The sequence below is a fragment of the Scophthalmus maximus genome, chromosome 4 (genome assembly GCF_022379125.1).
Source record: "Scophthalmus maximus strain ysfricsl-2021 chromosome 4, ASM2237912v1, whole genome shotgun sequence".
In the NCBI taxonomy this organism is placed as follows: domain Eukaryota; kingdom Metazoa; phylum Chordata; class Actinopteri; order Pleuronectiformes; family Scophthalmidae; genus Scophthalmus; species Scophthalmus maximus.
Window position 1 is genome coordinate 8,387,501 of NC_061518.1, and position 21,946 is coordinate 8,409,446.

Below are 21,946 nucleotides of genomic sequence, written 5' to 3' on the forward strand. Positions count from 1 at the left end.
TGATCACATTAGTTACAAGACCTTTTACCGTTACTATATTTACATAGTGCAAAAAAAACACACTTGCTGTCAATGAACATACTGGAAACACTTTGATGGAAGTCATAGGAACAAAAGAGCCTACACAGCGTACCTTTTATCAAACCAGAAATACTCGCATAATCCCAAGAATGACATTCAGTACACCGTCAATCTCCCATCTCAGGGCTTCACATTGCATATACAGCCCGACACACTGCGCTCACACACCGCACCATCGAAGACAGGCTGCTGAAATCTCACTAGGATTCACTATCGAATACCATTGTCAAATTGGATTCCAACTGCTAAAATGTTAAAACTATCAAATGGCTTTAAGAACAGGATGATTGTTTTTTTTTTTTTTAAATACAATGCAAAACCAAAATCTCTTTTGTACACTCGTATTTACAAGGGTTTATAATTAGCATGTGCGGGACAATGTGATGACTGGTTGGTGGTGACTCTGTGCTGAGGAGAGAGAATCTCAGGACTTAAGACCGGTGGTTGTAGCTAGGTGGCTACAAAGTGTGTCAATAGAATCGGACTATAGAGCTTGATTCATTTCACCATGTCTGATTTTCCTTCGTCAACTTCGACACATGTAAACTTCATGAATACCAATAAACAACTGCTTGTCCCTATAGGTTCATTTGATGCTTTAAAAAAAAAAAAGTAGTAAGTAATACTGTTTAAAATTGGACTTTGTCACCTTTCTAGTTTCCCAGTTCTTTCATAATGCTGCAAACTACTCGAATGAGTAACTTTACTACTAACTGACAGACTCGGGGGGTAACGTCCCAATCAGAGAACAGACACCATTAGAGAGAACAGGAGCACTTTTTTTTCTTCTTCTTTTTTAAGCACAGGCAACATCTGGGAACTGAGGACAGTTCCAGTCAGAGGAAACAAACCCCAATTAGCTTCACACTTAGCAAATCAATGACACATCATTACATACGGTAGTAGAACCACCTAGACAAGTTTATATACACAAAGCTTGTTTCGCTTCTTAGAAGTTAGGGCATTTGAATCATCTGAATGCAGAATGGAAACAAAAGAAAGAAAGTATTTTGAACATTTCAAAACAACACTCAGAAGACTGATGGGTGGGAGTGGTTTTGGTAGAAAGACAGAACCCCTGACACTGTAATATTCTGTGAGGAAAGTTAAAATACCAACCGAGCACTAAGTAAGAAATGCATGTCTCTCCTCCCTTAGGTGAGGTGAAAGATAAACACACATTTACAAAAAGTAAAGCTAATGAACACAGCAACACACACACACACACACACACACACACACACACACACACACACACACACACACACACACACACACACACACACACACACACACACACACACACACACACACACACACACACACACACACACACACACACACACACACAATGTAAACCTTTCAGGTCTCTGTATAAAGTACGATGGGAGCTGAAAGGTGTCAACCTTCCTTCTCTGTGAGCTACAGACAGCAGTTTACTTTTTTTTTTTTTAAGTGCTCATCACTTGCTCCCAGAAAAGTTCTTGACTCAGGTTCGGAGGAAGAGAGATCAAAAATCTTCCCTCTGATTTCAAGTGTAGCAGGTTATGGGCTGAGAAAGTGTAAAATACTATCCTTCATAATGTGTTATGTGGAAGTCGGTGTGCGACCCTATGTGTTCGTAAGTTGGTCAGTATCTTCTCCATAACGTGTTAATGGGCTGCGCTTGAGTGTTGGTCAGTTGGTTGGATACCTGAGATTATGACGAGTGTCAGGGGTTGGAGACAAAGCAGGAAAGCTGCTGGTTGCTGTGAAGAGGGATGTGAAAAAGCCAGAGGACAGAGCGAATGACTGTATGTAAGAAAAGAGGGAGGAGGAGGAGAAGAGATTTCAGCCAGTGACCTTCTTCGCCTCCACTTGCTCCCTTTCCTCCATCCCCGTCTCTGTGATGTCTGCCGAGTCGAGGTCCTCCTCGTCCTCACTCTGCCCCCTCTCCTCTTCATCATCTTCTTCCTCCTCCTCCTCTTCCGTACTTTCCTGGCTCTTTCCTAGCTGCAGGTTTTCCAGGGTCTTTGACACCCAGGATTCGATGCGGCTGCTGAGGGTGGGCACCTCCACAGAAATGGGTGCGGGAGTGTAGTCCTCTTCCTCCTCGTCCTCCTCCTCTGCCTCTTCCAGCATCCCGGGGACTAGGGTGGAAGTGGTGGAGGTGATGGAGGAGTTCAGCGGACCCCTGCAGCTTCCGTCCAATGAGCCCGTTTCTGTGCTCTGCTGCGAAGCCAGCTCCAGCCGGTCGTCAACCCGGACCTCGTCTCTTTCACCAGTACCCTGTGTCGAAGGCCCTGCCCTGGGCTGGAGAGCAGTGGAGCCAGACTGGGCGGCGTTGGTGGAGGCTGCCAGTGTCTCGCTGTCTTTCTGGGCGGCTGTGGAAGGTGCAGGGCGACTCTGCTCAGCCTCCACAGGCTCTGGAGCATCTGAAGTCTCCACCATACTCCTCCAGTTGGTCTCTGGTAGGATAAGACATTTGTCATGCTCCTTTTCTCATGTCAACGAAATTATCCTTAGGTTAGGAACCACTTAATTGAAATAACTATAAGTTTTTAAAAAATAAAAAAATAAAAAAATAACCTGAATACGACTTCCACCATTGATTACAGATACCCCCCCGGAAATAGAAAAAATATGACAAAGATGAACAGCATGGAGCTCACCGTATTCCTTTTCATTGACTTCTGAGATGGGCTCGGAGAAGATGGAGCAGAAGGAGATGGCAGAAGCGGCGGAGTGGTTACGGGTATGACCCATGTGATGAGGGACTTTCTTGTCATTCTTCAGCGCCTCCTCCGCCTGCTCCTGCTCCAGAGCGGACACCATGTCCTTGTAGGCCTTCCGAGCCTCTTCTGTCAGAGACACCAAACGGTTGAAGAGACCCTGTAGGAAGCAGAGGGATTTAATCGAGTCAGTTAAAAAATAAGACAAATATAGAAAATAAACACACCACTGCCACCGAGGTCAAACAATCAAAAATATTTCTGTCTAGCCCTCATGATAGAACAATTTTGGGAATCTGCATCACAATGTACAAACTTCTGAACATAAATATGTTTTTCATCAAGGGCCACATTCAAAATTGAAAATTGGCGAAAATGTCAATCTCATTATTTAATGTTAAGGAAAAATAATGATTTTTTTTTTTTTTTAGGTGTGTTTTTTTAATGTTCTATATTGGCATATAATGACAACTAATGACCTACTGTCTGTATTTTATATGTTCACTCATTGACCTAATGTATGTATGGATGGATGGATGGATGTAGCCTTACCTCAGCTCCAGAATAGTTGAAAATGCCCACAACACTGACTGGTACTAGTTTGTTGACACAGCGACCAAGAGCTTTCCTGCCCAGGGCAAACACAAACGGGAACTCCTGCTCCCTGGCCATGGCAATAACATTGTACAAAGCTTCATCCAAACCACCTGCAACACAGTGGACAGTGACCCGAATGAATCAAATTTGACAAAAAACAATGAAAGAAAAGAACAGAAAATTTTGCGCAAAGAGTTTGACACAAGTGTAAAAACCTGCTGTTTTGATCATTTCCAAGTTGGGCGTGGGAGCGAGACAATTGGCATCTATTAAAATGTGGATGCTGGATTTGTACTCTTATTTACAGAGAGAGAAACATTATCACTCATTTGGAGTTGTGTCTGTGTAACATTCACTCTCTTTTAAACTGTTTCGGTTCTGTGCCAACTCTAGGGAGAAGCATCACTATGTTCAGCAGAAGCTTCGCTAACTGTGTCTATCTGCAGTTTGTTGCTGAGCAGGTGGTGTACAGTGGGTTTTTAAAGTTTTTTTTTTTAGCTTTAACAGTTAAGTTGCAGAGAAGCTTAACAATAAGCTAAAACTCGCCCAAATGCTCAGGGAAAATAAAAAGTCAGGGGAGCTGCAGATTTTGGGGTGAAACTTCTCTTTTGCTTGCTCACTGAGCAAACTCTTTCATACAGATATTAATTGTTTTTGCATTTAGTGCATTGTTATTATAAAAATATAAAATATAGCCACTTTTAACGTGTTTACAGCACAGTTTGTCGGACCTCAGACAATTTGTTAAAATATGTGCAGGTTCAGGAGACGGTTTTGCAACATTCTTCACCTTTGGCCTGGATCTTTTCACAGTTGGGTGAGATGATGACACACTTAATCTTGTGCAACTTCATGTGCTTGGTGACCTCTCTGAGGCCCATGACCAGGCGGCGTTTGGATTTGGCCTTGGTGGGATCCTTCTGGTAGACCCGCTCCTGGAAGCGAACCAGCTCCTGCAACAGCAGAGTCACGCTCTCGTCGATCTCCTTACTCAGCACTTGGTTACAGTACCTGCAGAAGAGAAGAGGATATGAGAGGGCAGAGGGAAAATAAAAATGTTGGATGTTCCAGATGTCTAAGACGTCTTTTGGATGCTACCAAGCTAACAATAAAGATAGTCAGCAAGCAAAAATAATGAAGATACATTTAAATCAAAGGATTTAATACTTTAGTTTATCACTTGGTCAAAATTTTGAGAATCAAATAATAGTGAAAATAATTCTTCAAGCAAAATGCTGAATATTTTGCTGTTAACTTAGTTTTAGGGTTTGTGATTGTGCGCCCAACAAAAGTAGCCATCTGATAATGTCAACGTGGGATTATTTGAAATAATTCATAGACCAAACAAGTAATTGAAAAAAATAACGAATAAATAAAGCCGAAAAAGGCTTAATCGTTGTCGTAATCCTTAAAATGACTTTGTCTCTAAGTTTATACAGCTGTTAACGACAACTTTGTCTAATTGCTTGTTGGTTATAATTATGCCGTTACACTTTGTCAGACGAGATAAGCATTGCAGCCTCTCTAAGAAAAGCAGAGGTACTAGTTAACATGCATCATCCCAGTAACTCTGTGGTTTAATGAAATATCAATCATAGGGTTGACATAGTGTGGCCTGAGGAACAAGTGTCCTGGTGGTCAGAGCTGAGGGGCGGAGTTTGGCTACAGAGGCTTTTTGGAGGCTTTAAATGCAAAAATCTGTTAGAGAGGGGTGGGCTGGGACAAAAGGCCCACAGCAGAGGACACAGAGAGACAAAGCTGTGTTTGTGACCGCTGGCATACATTTTTTCTGAGAAGGGACAGTGTGCTAGGCATCCTTGTCGTACTCTACAATTCTTTATTGTACAGTTACGCCCTTAAAAAACAGCAGATAGCTTTTCGAGTACGCTCCTCACAGCCAAGGCTCTGTGAGTTTTGAGTGGGACAAACATTTGCTTTGCAAGCCATTTTTTTTCCTTCCACATTGTGTCTTTTCGAGACACTCCAATGCCAGGGATTCCTACAAAAGGTCTTTCCTGTTCCACATTCTCTTTCTCACCCCATGTGGGATAAGAGTTTGTGCTTACTCTCTGAAACGTCGGCTGTGGATCTTGGTGATAGCATTTGAAGCCATGGGACTACCGATGCCAGAGCTGGAAGGAGAACCCTGGGACACTGGAGTGATGCTATATGGAGAATTCTGGCTGGCTGGGGAAAGGGACGCATCACTGGGAACACTCAGACCATTCTCTGTGGTAGAAACAGCAGAATAGAAATAACAATTAGAAACTGTTTCATGGATAAAAAAAAGTATACGTTTTTTAAATGTTTTAATGTCTCAATAATGAACTGCCCTCACCTTCTTGGGAGGCCGGCTCTTGTGTAAGATCATCAGTAAAACGTAGACACTCATCTCCATTCTCCTCCTGGCCCGTTGACTCTTGTTCCACACTTGTCTTCCCTTTCTTCCCTTCGCGTTCCTTCAAGATAATCTATCGTAGAACAGAACAAAAACAAGGTGTCTTAAAAAGACCTGGAGTAAACTTCCATGGTTCAATGATCCTCATTCCTATTACGAACTTCAATGCAGGCTAAATAACAACATCCCCCAACCTCTCCTACATCAATCACTTCAACTTAAAATCATGAACCTTCTTCAGGGCCGTTGGTCGTTTGACTTTGGGAATCTCTCTCTCCTTCCCTCTCTTGATTCGGGGTGCAGTGGAATCCAGGGCATTATGTGGGGCCGAGTATGGCTGCTGATGGCCCTTCAACATTGACGCCACATTTGTCGAGCCTGAGCTGTGGAATGGAGTGGTTGTTCCAACTGGAGAGGGACGACAACAAAGTTAGCAGGGCTTCATATATATATATATATAGAAATGAATTGGAATTGTCAGAGGTCAGACGAGTCAATTAAATGGCCATTGTGTGGTTTCTCAGTGGAAGCAGTCATTAAGAATATTTAAGTCACAGTTCAGTGAGCAACACAAATAAGGCATGCTGATTTAAAAAAATTCTACCCAGCACTTTATTATTAAACAGTTATTATATTATATTTTTAAGGAAACAGAGGCATTTAAAATGCATAAAAGGCCAACAGTTTATCAGAATTAACTAAAACACAGCTAAATTAAAAAACAAACAAACCCAAAAAGTCCTAAAAATCCTGATGACAAAATCCAAACCAGAAAAACTACATTTACAAAAAGAACACTGACAAGTAGACCATCACTAAAAATGAATGAAAAACACTTATTTCGCATACTTAATGATAATATAAAAAAAGAGTATTGAGTTGACTCAATATTTTGACAGTCTAGCAGACTGCCAGCATAACCCATTATTGTAAATGACTGCAGGGATATTATATTATTTAGTGGTCTTTTCATTTTTCATGCCACTTGTTGATGTAGAGTTTATGAATACCTGTAAACGACAGTGGCTTGGTATTGTTCAGTTGTCTGGCTTTCATCGCCTGCTGATGTTTCTCCAAAGCTGCCAGCATGTCTCCGAGGTCCAGCTCGACAGAGGTTTTACTCTTTTTCCCTGCTGCTTTGGTGAAGGCCTCCTGGCAGGCGAAGAAAGAAAAGGCAGAACAAGGTCACTCCTTTGAAAGAGTCAAATAAAACAGAAGAGGAATTCTAAGGTTCATAGGACAGATCGGCTAGACGGACAGACCAGACCTGATGAAACAAGGCAAAGAAAACAAATCAACAAGTCTTCACATTTATGTGAACCCAACCCATGAGCAGCAGAAACAATGCAGGTTTATACCTGTAATTTCTTCTGTTCCATGCTGATTTCAGAGTACTCCTGTGCAGTGGCCAGGGCAGCAGCCAGAGCCTTCTTCCTCTGGCTCTTGGCCCTCTTGGGAACAGACGTGGTAATGGGGATGGGTGTCTGCACGATGTTGATAGGGGAGTTTTCTGGTAGGTTATCCAGCTGTAAAGTGTAAAGAGACACAAATGAGTGTTTAGTGGAGGTGTACAATCAGTTAACTGATACAAGAGTCTGTGATTTGGCTGCTTAGATACACAACCACTGAGTCCAAAGTACCTGCATGAAGATTGGGATATATTACACAATGGAGCTGTCAAAAAAATCTTTCCAAAGTCTTCTGTATCTCTCTCTCCCTTAGTGTGCTTGTCTTTCCCAGGATATTCATTCAACTTAGTTTTACGCCATATTTTGCCCTGGGTCATCCAAGCTTCAACTAGTTAAAGGCAAATCTGTCACTGAAGTCATGTACTGTTTTATTTCAAATGGACATTTTATTAAAAAACACCATATTCACCAGAGGGATCACACTCACCCGGATACTGAGATAATGCTAAACAACATCAACACAACTTAAGTGAAAATTCTGCCTTTTCAAGGATCAGCCAAAAAAAGTATACCATGAATCAATGCCTGTGTTTACTGGTGCTGGTGTGACAGATCATTTTCTAGGGTAGTGCTGATTTAGTACACACAAATACACACTCTGTAAACCGTCATGACACAGAGAACCTTCAGAGACAGACATCTTCAGAAAGCACTTCTCACTTACCAGGTTTTTGGGCAGTTTAGGCTGCGTGTGTGTCGGGGCAGGAGCAGATTCTGGTTTGGTGCTGCGTTGGACAGCCCCTCCAGCAGCAAGATCTGGAAACTCATCTTCATCCTGACAAAGAGGTCAAATTCATTTTTAGCACAGCAAAATACCTCTGAATGTATGATGGTAACGCTGATGCACTGAGAGGTCTTTACAATGAAATTATCAAGAAACCTCTTACCTCAAAGTAGAGGGGCTCTGGGGTGAGCTCAGTGCCACTGCCCACTGCCGGCTGCAGTCTTTGTTCTGATTGGTGTGGTGGCAGGCGTCCTGGATAGCCACTGTGGAAATCCTAAAATGCAAAGAGCAGACGAGTCAGACAGGATACCACTGCTATTCAATAAACTTCTCATCCTCTGTGTAGGTTTGCACATACTTTCTGGTGATGGCAATGACTGCAAATGATGTCATGCACATGGCTTTGGCTGTGTATATACCCCTGTTTAGTTTTGACGGCCAGCTAAAATTTATGAGATGTGTGATTGGACATCCACCCAACATAAAAGTTCATTACATATTCTGAGAAATTTAATCTTCACAAAAAACAACAGTTTATTAATGATCGGTGTAATTGTGATGCTTAATCTTGTATGTGAAGTATTTCCAAAAATGTTCAAGATTATCAGATACTCACATGAACTAGCAATCCTAATTATAGCCATTAAGGGATGTGAATATTGCACAATGGGAAAATGTCCAAATGTTTACATTATATTACAATAATTTTGCGGAAGCTTTTTGTCCAAAGCAACTTAGAATCATCAAGGGCTTCTGCCTAACGGCCCACACTGGGATGACCTGCAATTAAACACCGACCTTCTGTACCAAAGTGAGTGGTGTAATCCACTGAGCTATACCAGTTTAACTTCTGTGCTTTTTTGCTCACCTTGCTATTCATTCTGTTCACACCACCGTCTTCAGTTGTAACTAAACTGCTGCTTATTTGTTGACTGAGCACATTTTTTGATTCCTTCCCAAAACCAGTATCCACAACAGCTCAGGATGGAGCCTTCACACTAAAATGATTTGTAATTTGCTGGTTCTAGTTAGTTAATACCAGAGTTGTTCACCTCACAGGCAGAAGCATTTAACTCCAGGGGGATCTGCTGTACCTGCGAGAAGTTTCTCTGCTCAGGATTCTTCCTCTGTTCTGCTCTGTGAAACTGGCCGTTCCTGTCCCCCCAGGACTTCTGTGTAGCCTGAGAGGCCACATTTACCCAGGTATCTGCTGTGGAATGAAAAAGGATAAAAGAAATACTCAGGTAAAAGAAAAATCCATTCATTTGTAAAATATTCGATACATGGTGCACACGACATATGGCTATTAAAGCATGAAGTGAAGATGTGAGTTAAGGAAAGACTTATTTTTATTGAAAAACATGTTGCATTAAACGTACCTGTCATTACACCCGCCTCTACTCCCTGTACGGCACAAAAATATAGAAAGGGTAGAGACAAGTTAACATATCGTGTGTATGTTAAACATGCTTATAACACTGTGAGAACAAAGCTAAATTTAGGATTAAATTGAGTGCCAGCTACTGCTGCTCCATTAGTGAATTCCTGGGCGTTGGAGTTACGTCTTAGTTGTTTGATGACGTCAACCATTGTTACGTCAAAAAAACTGTCATGACGGTAATGTCAGCATAACGATTAGATTCACATTTCCATTGTGAGTTTCCTCGACAGCACTTGAGCAGCAGTCCAGCACAGTACCAAACCAGAATGAAGAAACTACTGTTCTGAAGCATAATTGATTTACTGATCATGAGGTAAAAACAAATTCCTCAACGAGCCTTGGATCAGGAGCTGATGGTAAGTAGGGAACATACCGTGGGTGCTGCTGTATGCTCTGCTGTCCGTTGTGTTACCCCAGCTGCCTGGTTGTGTTTAGGGCTACAGTATCCGCTGTCACTGTCTATATCTGCCTCACTGGCCCCCTGCTCATTGTAGCCTTCAGCTGGATGGGACGCCCGTCTCCTCTTTGTTCGGTTCTTCCACAGCAGAGGACTAGCCTGCTCAGCAGCACATCGCCCTGACACCTCACCTGGGAAATCTGAGGACAAGGCAGGAGAAATTAGACTTGAAATAAACTTGTCACACAGTGTTGCAGAGTGGAATTAAACTGTTACTACATTCAAGTGTTAATTTTTTTAAAAAGGACTAAACATACTGGAGGTTAATGCTGACCACAAACTTTGACCGGGAGTCAACTGTAAAAATAATGTAATGTGACTGAATGACCAAACTGTTTACAGAGCCTGCTCTGGCTTCTCGGATAATAGATGACATCATGAACTGCATTCCGTAACCTTTCCGACTGGAAACTCTGCATTCCAGTTCTTTCAAGAAGTTAAGGACAAGGATCATCAACATTAACCTGTCAGACCAGACACTGCTCTTATCAGCATTGTGTCTCACTTCCTTGCTGACAGGAAATATTCTTGTTGACAGCCTGGAGTCTGAGTTTCCCTTTAACCACAGGATTCAAGAACAACATTGAAACTGGCCAAAAACTTTCTGTCTACAACAAGCATATAAGCACTTAATTGTTACCGGTCTGCTGCGCTGCATCCACCAGCATGACTGTCTTTGTCCGGCCATCTGGCCCCAAGGTGCACACCTCCTTCTGCACTGCTACATTCCTTGTTGGAGGTCGGCGACCCCTTGGAGGCTGGCAGACACCCAACTGCAACTGTTGCTGCAGGAGACAGAGGCAAAAGAGGCAGGGCATGCTCAATACACAGGTTGGGATTAGGAAATACAGTACAAATTACATATGAATTAAATGTGACACAATCATAATACGGCTGTTGACCTTCTGTACCTTTGGGAGAACATTAGGCCGGACCATGCCTCTCCCCCTCTGACTGGCCATCCCATATGCTGGCCCCATAGGCAGTGGTCTCTCCCCGACTTCTGCTGAGACTGGATTGATGACTCCAGCTTGCACCGGACCCGCATAGGTTCCAGGGAAGGGCTGGTAGAAGCCCATCACAGGTGGGCATGGAGCAGGCATTATCTGGTAGTAAGCATAGTCATTGGACACTGGAGGCTGAGGGGAAGACAAGATGGGGTAGGCCAGGTACGGACCACCAGGGGTAGGGTTAGGCTGCTGCCAGCGCAGCTCCCCTCCATTATACATAGGATGTTGCCTGTAAAGCAACAGAGAGGTAACATGTTAAACTATTACATCCGCCAAAGAGGCTATGTTTCATGTTTTTTAGTGAGCAGGATTACACAAACACAACTCATTTGATTTCCATGACAATTCGTGGAGGGGTGGTGCATGACCCAAGGGAGAACCCATTAATTTTTGGAGCACATCCGGATTAACGGGCGGAGCCAGGATCCCCCCCCCCCCCCACACACACACACAGTTTCATTTAAATGGCGAGATGGGGTGTTAGCCTGAGAGGAGGTATGTGCTCTCCAAGTGCCTCTGTAGTTTCTGATATTTTAATCTTTCAAGCTAGAACAATGGCCAACATTCAAATAATTATTCTCTGTCAGTGCTTAGGACAATTCTGGGTCTTAAAATTCATCAATTCCTATGGAAATCTTAATGTTTGCTGTGTATGCTGACTCTTTGAAAATGACATTTTCCAAATTTGTGGCAGCTGGGGAATGAGAAGCTGTCCAAATCCAAACCAAAATAACCAGCCACAACATTAACACAATGACTTTGACTGTTCTATCCCAGTAGAGCGGGGGTGGGGGGACCTCCGGCCTTGGGGCCATATACGGCCCACGCCACAATTTGATCCAGCCAATGAGACAATTCATAAATCCCCCAAATAAATTTCCTGACAGCAATTTTTGAATTTTTTCTAAACATGCCATAATGTCGGAACCTTTAAGATGTGCTTTAGAAAATACGATTGAAGTTCATTTGGCAAGACAGAGGTAGTGGCGGGGCTAACATGATATGCATGATGGTTGGTTTGTTAGGGAGTGTTACATAGTACGCAGAGAGGCTGATAAGGATCCAGATGACATTTTCACAGCCGGCTGACTATAGCGGGTTATTTCCTTGCATTCAAATAGTGGGGAAGGAAACAAAGGAACGGATGTGTGCAGGATACAGCAGATCACTCTGGACAAAGAAAGAGCCACTGGAAACATACACTGTGGTTCCATGAAAATTCTGTAACTCTGGGGAGGTTTCCATTCATAATTAAGTGCACTGTTTAAAGGATCTGATCGTGATCTCCTTTGTGAAGCACATCAGGGACACAGCGTTCTCTTTTTCTTATTAAAGTACTTCTATAGTTATTCTGAAAATAGAAAGGTCCAGAAGAGGGAAGATTGTTCTTGGGCAGTTCAAAATGGGGGCACCAGACTTCCCACAACGCCACGGGCGAATGGCAATATTTCTGCCAAAGTTGACAGCATTGGCAAAAATAATTAATTATCTTGAACCAGAATCTCTGTTGATGGGGTTGAGGCGAGTGACACTCATTCCCAAATACCCCACACAGAGAAACAGTACCTGTTGGCTTGGTTCTCCTGGACGAAAGGGTAGCAGGTGATGAGGTAGCTTGGTATGGGAGTGGTTTCCACCCCTCCACCACCTCCTCCTGCCATACCCCCGCTCCCTCCTCCACCACCGGCCTCTCCAGAAAGACTCATGCTGACCAGGGATCCTTCAAGACCTTTCTTCTGTGGGATGAACGGTTCCACTTCGGCTGAAAGCTTCACATCCTGCACAAAGACAAATGAACAGCCATTACTGCCAATTAATGACTCCATGGTGTGTTTGAGAGAGAAATGGTCTGTGTGAAAGAGCACAGATCATCCATCCATCAGCTATACTGTTTATCCTTGGAGGGTCACAGGAAGGCTGGAGCCAATCCCAGCTGACTTTGGGCAAGAAAGAGTACAGTCTTATTTGTCAAATTAATTAAAAAAAGTTGTAAAAGTCAGTTTTTTTTCAGGCCCTCGTTTGCTTTATCCATATTTGTATCTATATTGTACAACTAATGATATAATATTATTGCTTTTATTGCCATTCCACAACTATCAAATGGAACAAGTAATGTGTTGTAATTGGACTCTGGATCCTTAGGCAGGTCACACAACACAACATTCGAACTAAAAAAACTACAACGGTATGAGAAGATCTATGCCGAGGAAATTTAACTTAAGTTAATAAGTTAAGTTATTAAACTAAGAACTGCATTTCTGACAGAGAAAGCTTTACAACGTCTACCAGGAGCCTGATCAATCTCATTTGTTTAGTGGTAATCAGAGCTGAACACTGCATTTCCTCATACTGTTCCAGTCGGGTTACAGGTGGTTTAAGTTTATGGCCGTCAGAAAAAAGGTACAAGGACATATAAACCTTTCTGGGTTCATAGATGGCATACCACACAACTGCCAAAGGAGCTAAGCAAAATATTTCTTGAAAAGGAGTGATAGATAACCAGATGAAAAAACAACCCCTTAGTACTACGTTTATATTGAACTGCAGGCAATATAGAGATTTGTAGAACCAAAAGACATTAAAATCAAAAGTTATATAAATCAATAAATCAAGTAATTCAGTGAGAAGGCTGTGACATGTTTCAAACGGGCAAAGGAACAATAAGGGGGTGTGCACCTCTCCATGTCACTGTGCACCAAATGGTCAAACAGGTTTTCTTCTAGTCAGTGTAGTTTTTATGGGTGTACAGATTTAAAGGCCCCAAAACACCAAGCCAACAGTGAGGCTGTGGTGGTGTAGGTAATGACACAGCAGACCACAGATTAGATCTGGGGCACTAAAGGGCAGGTTTTGGACTCAAACACAGAAGTAATCCCAAAATCAATCAGCCACTTCAGATTACTGTTCTGTAGTAGAGACATAGCCTTGAAATGTGTGGATTATGCTTATTGATGACACCTAATAAGAGGCAGACCTACGTATTTCCTGAATGAATTAAACGTAAAAATCGAATTAGAATGCATACCATTTTTTAAAGTGGTAAAGTTGCCATTTAAAGTCCTATTAACAACATCAAATCATGTTTGTTAGTGTGAGTGTCAATGCTTTAACTTTTAGGCTTCTTACATGATTATCAGACAAAGTAAAGTATAACAAAATCCCCCTGAAAATGAGCAATGTGCAAATGCAGACACAATACGAAATGTTCACAGTTCAAAGTGATGTCACACATGACAACGAGTTCATACGTCGGGAAACCTGAAGTGGTGAAGTATCGAAGATTTACAATTTGTAGCAAAGACAACATTTTTTTCCCTAACTGACAAAAATAACACATCTGCCCTTCTTGGTATGTTTGGTTTTCCCTTTGCCGTCCGCCTGGAAGAGTCTTTTCGCACCTCTGAGTGCTCCTCGTTTGACATCGTGTTGGCACTTGTCTACCCCAAGGTGGCGGCTCTGTCCAAGAGGTCCCCATTAAAATAACCCTCTATTCTGCACAGGGTTGAGGTGACAGGGTTTAGAGTACAAAGACGCCCCCTCACTCCTGAAACAGTGGTCGGGACGCATGAATAGAGCATCAGTGCAGCCAGTGGATGTCACACAGACAACTATTGTCTCCCACTCACTGCGGGTGGATCCCTCATTTTTCCTTAGGTAATCTACAGAACTCATCCCACTTGAAAGTAAAAGTGACGGTGACTGGAACCTGTTCAGTACACGGGACCAAACGACAGATCTAAAAAGAAAAGATTTTCCAAACACGGTTAGTGAGTTTGAACCTGTGCGATGGCGGAGCGCGGCTGATAGGGTGTTGTTATAGGATTAAGTTTGAGAGGATAAAGTGGGGACAGCAGTACAGGATTAAGCTAATTACACAGCAAGCGGCAGCATGGACCAACCGTGTGCACTGATGGTGAATGTTGAATTCTGAACAGCAACAGAGGAATCTGGCTATTTAAAACAAAGGGGGGGGGGGGGGGGGGGGGGGTTGAAGTTAGACAGAGGTGGTCAGAGGATGAATCTCTGGATGTGTCTCTGCGTGTGTCTCGGTCACTGAGAATGGCTGCGATTGTGAAAAAGACAATGAGGTCAGAGCCAGATGTGCATCCGATGGGGGGATGACAGAACACGGGGCAGATTCAACTGCGAGGCGGCGCTGATCTCACAAACCTCTGTTTGTCCAAGCGATTCTTTCGCGGCCAGAGGCTCGGACACCAAACACCCCCGAGCACCACCAAACTTTCTGCATCGCACACGGGGACAGGAGGAATGACAAGCATGAAGAAGAACCAGACATTCCTCCTGTGACGGTCACGAAACCTCCCCGCCCCGCCACCGACACCGCCACCGCACTCATGCACACATTCCTACCTGAACGAAACCTCTTTGTCACGTTGCCCTCGTCCAACTCTTACCGAACAATGCGATTCGAGGGAGCCAGCAGCTGCACTGCTGAGCCGAATGACAGCTGAGCTGATTAGCTTCGGCTAACTGACTGGCTGGCTAGCTAGCTAGCTAGCTAGCTCGCTCGCTAGCAACAAGCAGAGAGCGCTAACGCTTTTTTGCACACAGACCGTTTTTGTCTGGGCTTGACGAATGGGAATCTCGTCACGGACATACAGTCCTCAAATCCGTTGTATCAACTACAACCAAAAAAACGCGCACACGCCGTAACAGATTGAACAGAAATGCTTTGTCCGATGTGTCTCGCGATGAGCCGCGGTTAACCGTTAGCTCACTAGCCAACATCAAATAACAGTTTTGCCGCCGCCTGCTAGCTTAACACCGAACCCCGCCGTGCTATTGGTACCGAGTGACCCAAACAGCTCTTTTATATATGTATATGTATGTCTATATATTATTTTAAATAACATTAACGATAATCCACAAAAAATTGGGCCTCGGCAGCTTAAACTAACGTTATCGTCTCACGTTGCACCCGCTCACGCTTTTGGCAGGACCACAACAACAGAAAATAGATCCTCTTGGAAGAAACTCTCACCTTATTGTCACAAGCGTCCATGTCAGTCAGCCCCGCCGCGACAGAACCCTCATCGGCCACCGAGTGGACGTCAGGAGGTGGGCCCGTTTAATTCCTTCATTGTACATAGAAACAATAAAGGTGATGAGGGCGGTCGTGGTGGTGATCTGATCACCAAAGGCTCGTCAACGGCACTCCACAGCTAGCTGCTGCTGCTGCTGCGTCAGCTGGCTCCTCTCTCCGCGGACCAGCCTGCGGTCGAAGCTCGCTGCTGCTGCTGCTGTCAGTGTGGAAACGGGGAGTCACCTGGAACGGAAGCCGCGCAGGCCCACAAAGCCCGCTACTGGCTGAGACATGCATGACGTCATCGAGGCGACTTCGAACCTCAGCGGTTCAACTCGAGCAAAAGAAACGTGCCACTGCGGTTCGTATAAGAGTTTAAAACATTTTATTCAACTTCCAACTCCACGTTCAGCCCGTCACAGTTTTCAAACGTTGTGGCTAGTCAAAGGCAGCTGAACCCTTTTAGTGCTGAGAGAAATCCGTTTATTACCAACAGTAGGCAACAGTATACATTAAATACTGTGTACACGTTTTCATACACATTTTGGAATTTTTACAGAACTTGAAACGTTTGAATGTGTTGCACATGGATCTGTCAATCGGGAACATGAAAAACAAAAATAGGTGTCAGTGATTTTCCTCTCATCGGGACAAAACAACACACTTTGAACACGTTCTTGTGGTTCTGTCTTCTTCAAATTGTTGGCATTCTTAAAACCTGTGCCGTGTATCTTGTCTCAGAGGATATACTTGAAGATGCACAGTAGCATACTCTATGGATGTATTCAAACATGCCATTTTCCTCGCCGCTTGATTTTTACATGCCATCATGTGAGCTTGCTAACAATGGCTTGGTTCAGAGAGTTCAGCTGATTTGTCCATTTGTCTAAAGCTGTGTAGCGAGCCCCTCCTCTCTTCTGGTAGTCCAGTTCTAGTAGCTGGTTAACTTGGTCAATTCGGCCGTGGATTGTGCTGAGCAACAACAACAAAAAAAAGAGTGAGTGAGCAGAGAGGTCACACGGGTTAAAAACAAGACACTTAAAATATACACTATAGTTCCTTAAGTTACACCCTATATCTGATCTTGCTGCTAACTAAAATATGTGCCATAGTTTCTTGAGAATGCTCTGATATGAAGATCCTAAAAGCTATCTAAAAAAAAATTCTAAAAACATGGGAGTTGTATTTTTTTGTATTATTGTGTTTGTCTGCTTTCAATGAGTGGTTAAAATTCAAGAATTCGACTTAAATATTACCAAGCATGATGGCAAAATGTAAAAAAAAAAAAATGTTAAAGATTTCACTCAACAGTTTAAAGTAGTTCAAGTAAGCTGGTGTTTTCACATCCAAGTCATTTACTTCAGTGAACCAGTGCAGCTGGTATATGAAGTTGTAAATAGCAGAGAACGAGAACCGGTCAGGTACACAATGTTAATGAACAAACAATTCATAACACCTGACTCTCTTAAGGTCAAAATGATGGCAGTATGCAACTATGAGGAACTACAGCTATTTAGAAGAAGGGAGTTTTTTTTTTCATAGACTTCTCAGCAGTCATGTGAGGGAAAAACTTACTTATCCAAGATGCACTGCACCAGCAAACTCTCTACATCACACACGTCAATGTTCAGCTCCTGAAACGAAAAAAAACCCAACAAGACTCTTCCTCACATCTGTAATGAAGTAGGTCGACAAGTCTGATTCAACAGCAATGATTGCACTGAGTTAAACACACTGCAAATCTTATTGTGAGTAGGTAAATACAGAGAATGAGTTCCTGAAGCCGTATTTAATTTACTCATATTATAATGCTAACATCAAATAAAGTAATAGCTTGCAATATTTGCTATTAATGGCTATTAGCATTGTGGTTTTTTCTCCACCCAATGACACCTTTGTGTTCATTGATACGACAGACAGGCTATCAATACACCCTGATTAAAATGTAAATAATAACATTTAAAATGATCCGCACAATGTCACATGGCCTTCGGTGCAAATGATTGTCCAGTAATAATCCACAAGGGTGTGATCACAGAGGAAACACAACAGAACACACTGTACAGGACATTTTTCTGCTCATGTAGACATACCTTAGAAATGAAAGGGATGTGTATTCTTGTGTAGGGTTTGATGAGTTTGATAAGTACTTGTGTTCTAATGTTCCGCAGGAGCTCTGCAACACAATATCACACAATGAGCAACACTTTAAAAAGACAATGCTTTTTTTGACACATTTCTCATGCATGTGGACTGAAGTCACGTTCACCACTCACCCTCTATGTGCTCTCTAATGAAGGGGTCGTCCATTATGTTACTGTGATTTGTTTTCAAGATTTTCTCAAATTCAGTGATGTCATTGTTCTGGTAGGCGCTGGAAAGAAAAACAGCCAGTGTTGTTGTGCTATATACATTGTGTCTCCACGACCCACAGAAAAACTCCCATCCTGATAGCGGTCAAACACGTTCCAAAATATCAGACTTTTATGAAAACATTATTCTTATTACAGTTTTGGCTGTGTATTCTTAGTTTCTTGTTTGTGCAATAAAAAATGTCAAATATATGCATGAAACATTAGCAATTTGAGACAGTGCCTGCAACCTATGTCAACATGAGGACAAAAGAGAGCAGACAAGGAAACAGAAGACCACTAAAGGCTTGGTAATACAAGTCATGTTTCATAATTTATACAAATACTGTGAAATGTACACTACTGTTGTATAAAAGTGACAAAAAGTGACAAAAAGCCAACACTGGAAAAGCAAAGCTTGTGATATGAACAAATGTCACCTTACCAAACAGCATGCTTACCTTACTAAGTTTGTCATCGCAAGGATCTCTGGGTCGTTTTTGTATGGTTTGGCCTTTGGAAAAAATATGAATGAAAAAATTGTAACTGGTACAAAAACTGACACATTCAACCTGTGCTTTATCATAAATTCAGATTGCACATATTAATGTGGTAACAAACTGTCCCTTCTGTTATTCAGATGACATATAACTTCATATTCTTAAATACAGTGAATGGAGTACATGCAAAACAAACAATTAAAACCCTTTTCATACCTCTTGAGAGTCAAAAGGGTTTATCCCTGACTTCATCAGCATGTTGGCTAAGACCAGGTACTTCAGGCATGTTGTCCTTCTCGGGCTCCCAGACTCATCATAGTTTTTAAAGGCCTCAAAGAAGTCTGTGTGAGCTTTCTCAAACTCCCCCTCTCTCAGGTGCATCTTCCCACCACACTCTGGACAGGAGCAAACAAGCACAGGTGATTCAGCAAACAGCGATAACATTGCCGAACAAAACACAAAGCTAAACAAATGTTCTGTGAATGAAGGAGTAATATTAAACATTATACCTCTAATAACTCCCATTATGAGTGGGTGAGGAATGGCAGATTTAATATGAAGGGATTGCTCATACAGGGCTTTCAATTTCTTGTTGTTTTTCTGTGCTGTGTACATTTGGATCTCCAGAGCATAGATCTCCAACAGCTGTGTGCCTTTCTTCAGGTCATCCTCTCCATCATCTGTCTGTAGTGAATTTAAAAACAGAACAACCACTTATTAAATCATTATTGGCTTTCAAAAATTTAATTTTTCATATCAAACCAAGGCAAATTATTAGAAATCCACCTAATTACCTGACATGACTGGTGAAGTTGCCTAAGGATCTTCTGCAGTTTCCCATACTCTTCTCTTTCCAAGTACAGCTTTCCCAACTGCACGAGGGGAACAAAAAATACCACTTTTGAGCACCTGTTTTCCTAGATAACGATAATGTAAGATTGCCTTGAATCTATGAAGAATCTAAGTGTACCTTTGTGTTAGTTTTGAACCACAATCTGTCGTTTTTTGCATCTTTCAAAGCTTCCAATGTGGTTTCGTAGAACTCCTGCAGCAAGTCCATCTAGTAACATGGGAAACATGTTTCAGCAAGACACATTTCAAACACTTGGTAGACAAGTGTCGCATAGTGTCTCTCCATACCTGTTTGGAGGTAGAGATATAGTCCAGAATGGAGTTGATGGACTTCTCCGAGTAGTTCCTGGTGACTGCACTTCTGATGTATGTAAGGAGCTGCTTGTACCTGTTCATCATTTCTGGAAAGTTTGTCTGCACGGTTGAGACACAATGAAAGAAAATCACTCCTCACACAGTAATTCACATCTAGTGGGACAGAAAGTAAAGACATGATTGGCATATGTCACATAGCATACCAGCTTGAAGTTGATTTTGATCATCTGTTTCAAAGCTTTGAATCCCCACTCTCCCTTCTCCCCCTCCAGTTCCAGCACCTGAGCACACAGCGAAATCAAGAGGTGTCAATACATAGCACGCGTTTTCATGCAAGTGTAAACAGAGAACAAGTCACTTTTAAAGAGCACCACTCCACCTTCTGGAAACTGCTGAGAGCTGCTTTGGGATCATCCTCCTTCAGGGCTTTCGAGTTGTAGTACTGGTTCTCGAGGTCCACGTTCGGCTCTGAATTACTGTCCTCTGAGTATTCCTGAGTTCAAGCACAGGCATTGTGAAGTTTACACGTTTGCAAGCAAAACACACCAGTAACTCTTAGCTAGCTAACACAAGGGTAAGCTCAGCAAATCGAGTCTTAAAAACCACGCAGAGGCTTGGTCACCACGTCTGCAATGACGACCAAGTACTAACGGCTGAACACGCGACGCCTTCTTTATCCATCCGACGTGCTCAGTGTTTGATAATATTAGCCAGGTTGTCTTGTAAGCTAAAGCCAACCGTCGTTAGCCGGCTAGGTGGCTAACGACAGTCACCCGCTCTCGCCTTGGTGTTAGCCAACAGGCTAACTAGCTAAACAGCTAGCCAGCCCGTACTGTCGGTGCACCGTGCTGTCGGCGCTGAGCACACGGAGAACACGTTGAAGTCTAAAGGCAAACGAAGTAATTGAAGCTGTACGTACCAAGTCGTAATCCTCTTCATCGTCGCACATGAAATCGTCTTCCATGTCAGACATCTTGGCGATGTTCCTTCTCCTCGCTCAGAGACAGACGGTGGCCCGGCCTGCGCTGTGTTTTGCAGCGGCGCAGAGATGGTGTGTCAGGGGCTGAGCGGGGCAGGAACCCGCTTCCGTCCATAGATGGCGCTATTGGATCGTCTCAGATAACACGAAGAAACTTGAGGTTCAACCAGCTGAAGTCCTCTGGCTGTTTAGATAGATAGATAGATAGACGGATAGATGGATAGATGGATAGATAGACAGACGGATAGATGGATAGATGGATAGATGATGGATGGATAGATGGATAGATAGATAGATAGATAGATAGATAGATAGATGGATAGATAGACAGACGGATAGATGGATGGATGGATAGATAGATAGATAGATAGATAGATAGATGGATAGACAGACGGATAGATAGATAGATAGATAGACGGATAGATGGATAGATAGACAGACGGATAGATGGATGGATGGATAGATAGATAGATGGACGGATGGATAGATAGATAGATAGATAGACGGATAGATAGACGGATAGATGATGGATGGATAGATAGATAGATAGATAGACGGATAGATGGATGGATAGATAGATAGATCGATAGATAGATAGATAGATAGATGGATACATAGATAGATAGACGGATAGATGAATAGATAGATAGATAGATAGACAGACGGATAGATGGATGGATGGATAGATAGACAGATAGATGGACGGATGGATGGATGGATGGATAGATAGATAGATAGATAGATAGATAGATAGATAGATGGATTGATGGATAGATATATAGATAGGTAGGTAGAAAGATAGATAGATAGATAGATAAATGGATAGATAGATAGACAGACGGATAGATGGATGGATGGATAGATAGATAGATAGATAGATAGATAGATGGATTGATGGATAGATAGATAGATAGATAGATAGATAGATAGATAGATAGACAGATGGACGGATGGATAGATGGATAGATAGGTAGATAGATAGGTAGGTAGGTTGGTAGGTAGGTAGAAAGATAGATA

General features: G+C 42.6%; 2 protein-coding genes across 3 annotated transcripts in view; both read right to left on the minus strand.

Moving 5' to 3' along the window:
• Window positions 1-16,171, minus strand: part of secisbp2l (SECIS binding protein 2-like) — a 16,477-nt gene extending 306 nt beyond the window's left edge. The window contains exons 1-18 of one of the 2 annotated variants that reach the window (XM_047331538.1): window positions 15,891-16,171; window positions 12,455-12,666; window positions 10,790-11,117; window positions 10,519-10,663; window positions 9,795-10,018; window positions 9,360-9,384; window positions 9,075-9,187; window positions 8,144-8,254; window positions 7,921-8,031; window positions 7,146-7,313; window positions 6,798-6,939; window positions 6,020-6,195; window positions 5,728-5,860; window positions 5,456-5,618; window positions 4,180-4,400; window positions 3,345-3,499; window positions 2,733-2,952; window positions 1-2,528 (exon numbers count right to left, since the gene is read on the minus strand). The exon at window positions 1-2,528 is cut by the window's left edge and continues 306 nt beyond it. In XM_047331538.1, the coding sequence (XP_047187494.1) occupies window positions 1,912-2,528; window positions 2,733-2,952; window positions 3,345-3,499; window positions 4,180-4,400; window positions 5,456-5,618; window positions 5,728-5,860; window positions 6,020-6,195; window positions 6,798-6,939; window positions 7,146-7,313; window positions 7,921-8,031; window positions 8,144-8,254; window positions 9,075-9,187; window positions 9,360-9,384; window positions 9,795-10,018; window positions 10,519-10,663; window positions 10,790-11,117; window positions 12,455-12,666; window positions 15,891-15,911 (3,285 nt within the window). In that variant the 5' untranslated portion in view covers window positions 15,912-16,171 and the 3' untranslated portion in view covers window positions 1-1,911. Of the gene's footprint in view, window positions 2,529-2,732; window positions 2,953-3,344; window positions 3,500-4,179; window positions 4,401-5,455; window positions 5,619-5,727; window positions 5,861-6,019; window positions 6,196-6,797; window positions 6,940-7,145; window positions 7,314-7,920; window positions 8,032-8,143; window positions 8,255-9,074; window positions 9,191-9,359; window positions 9,385-9,794; window positions 10,019-10,518; window positions 10,664-10,789; window positions 11,118-12,454; window positions 12,667-15,890 lie in introns of both variants that reach the window. The other variant, XM_035628129.2, reaches the window with a different exon arrangement.
• A 129-nt stretch (window positions 16,172-16,300) lies between these two features.
• Window positions 16,301-21,027, minus strand: cops2 (COP9 signalosome subunit 2). Its single transcript, XM_035627362.2, has 13 exons — window positions 20,870-21,027; window positions 20,330-20,443; window positions 20,154-20,231; window positions 19,924-20,049; window positions 19,754-19,843; window positions 19,578-19,655; window positions 19,293-19,467; window positions 19,000-19,178; window positions 18,745-18,797; window positions 18,209-18,306; window positions 18,026-18,108; window positions 17,508-17,566; window positions 16,301-16,904 (listed from the first exon to the last, which is right to left on the minus strand). Exons 1-13 carry the CDS (start codon window positions 20,921-20,923, stop codon window positions 16,760-16,762), a joined length of 1,332 nt encoding a protein of 443 aa, XP_035483255.1. The 5' UTR covers window positions 20,924-21,027; the 3' UTR covers window positions 16,301-16,759.
• Between the last annotated feature and the right edge of the window lie 919 nt (window positions 21,028-21,946).

Bases quoted from the DNA above. Each gene is read 5' to 3' on its own strand.
- cops2 (XM_035627362.2), bottom strand. From the start codon at position 20,923: ATGTCTGACATGGAAGACGATTTCATGTGCGACGATGAAGAGGATTAC. The intron at 18,109-18,208 runs GTGAGTGGTGAA...ATTGTGTTGCAG, and splicing joins CATTAGAGAGCACATAGAGG to AGCTCCTGCGGAACATTAGA. The intron at 16,905-17,507 runs GTAAGTTTTTCC...GTTGTTGCTCAG, and splicing joins GTGCAGTGCATCTTGGATAA to CACAATCCACGGCCGAATTG.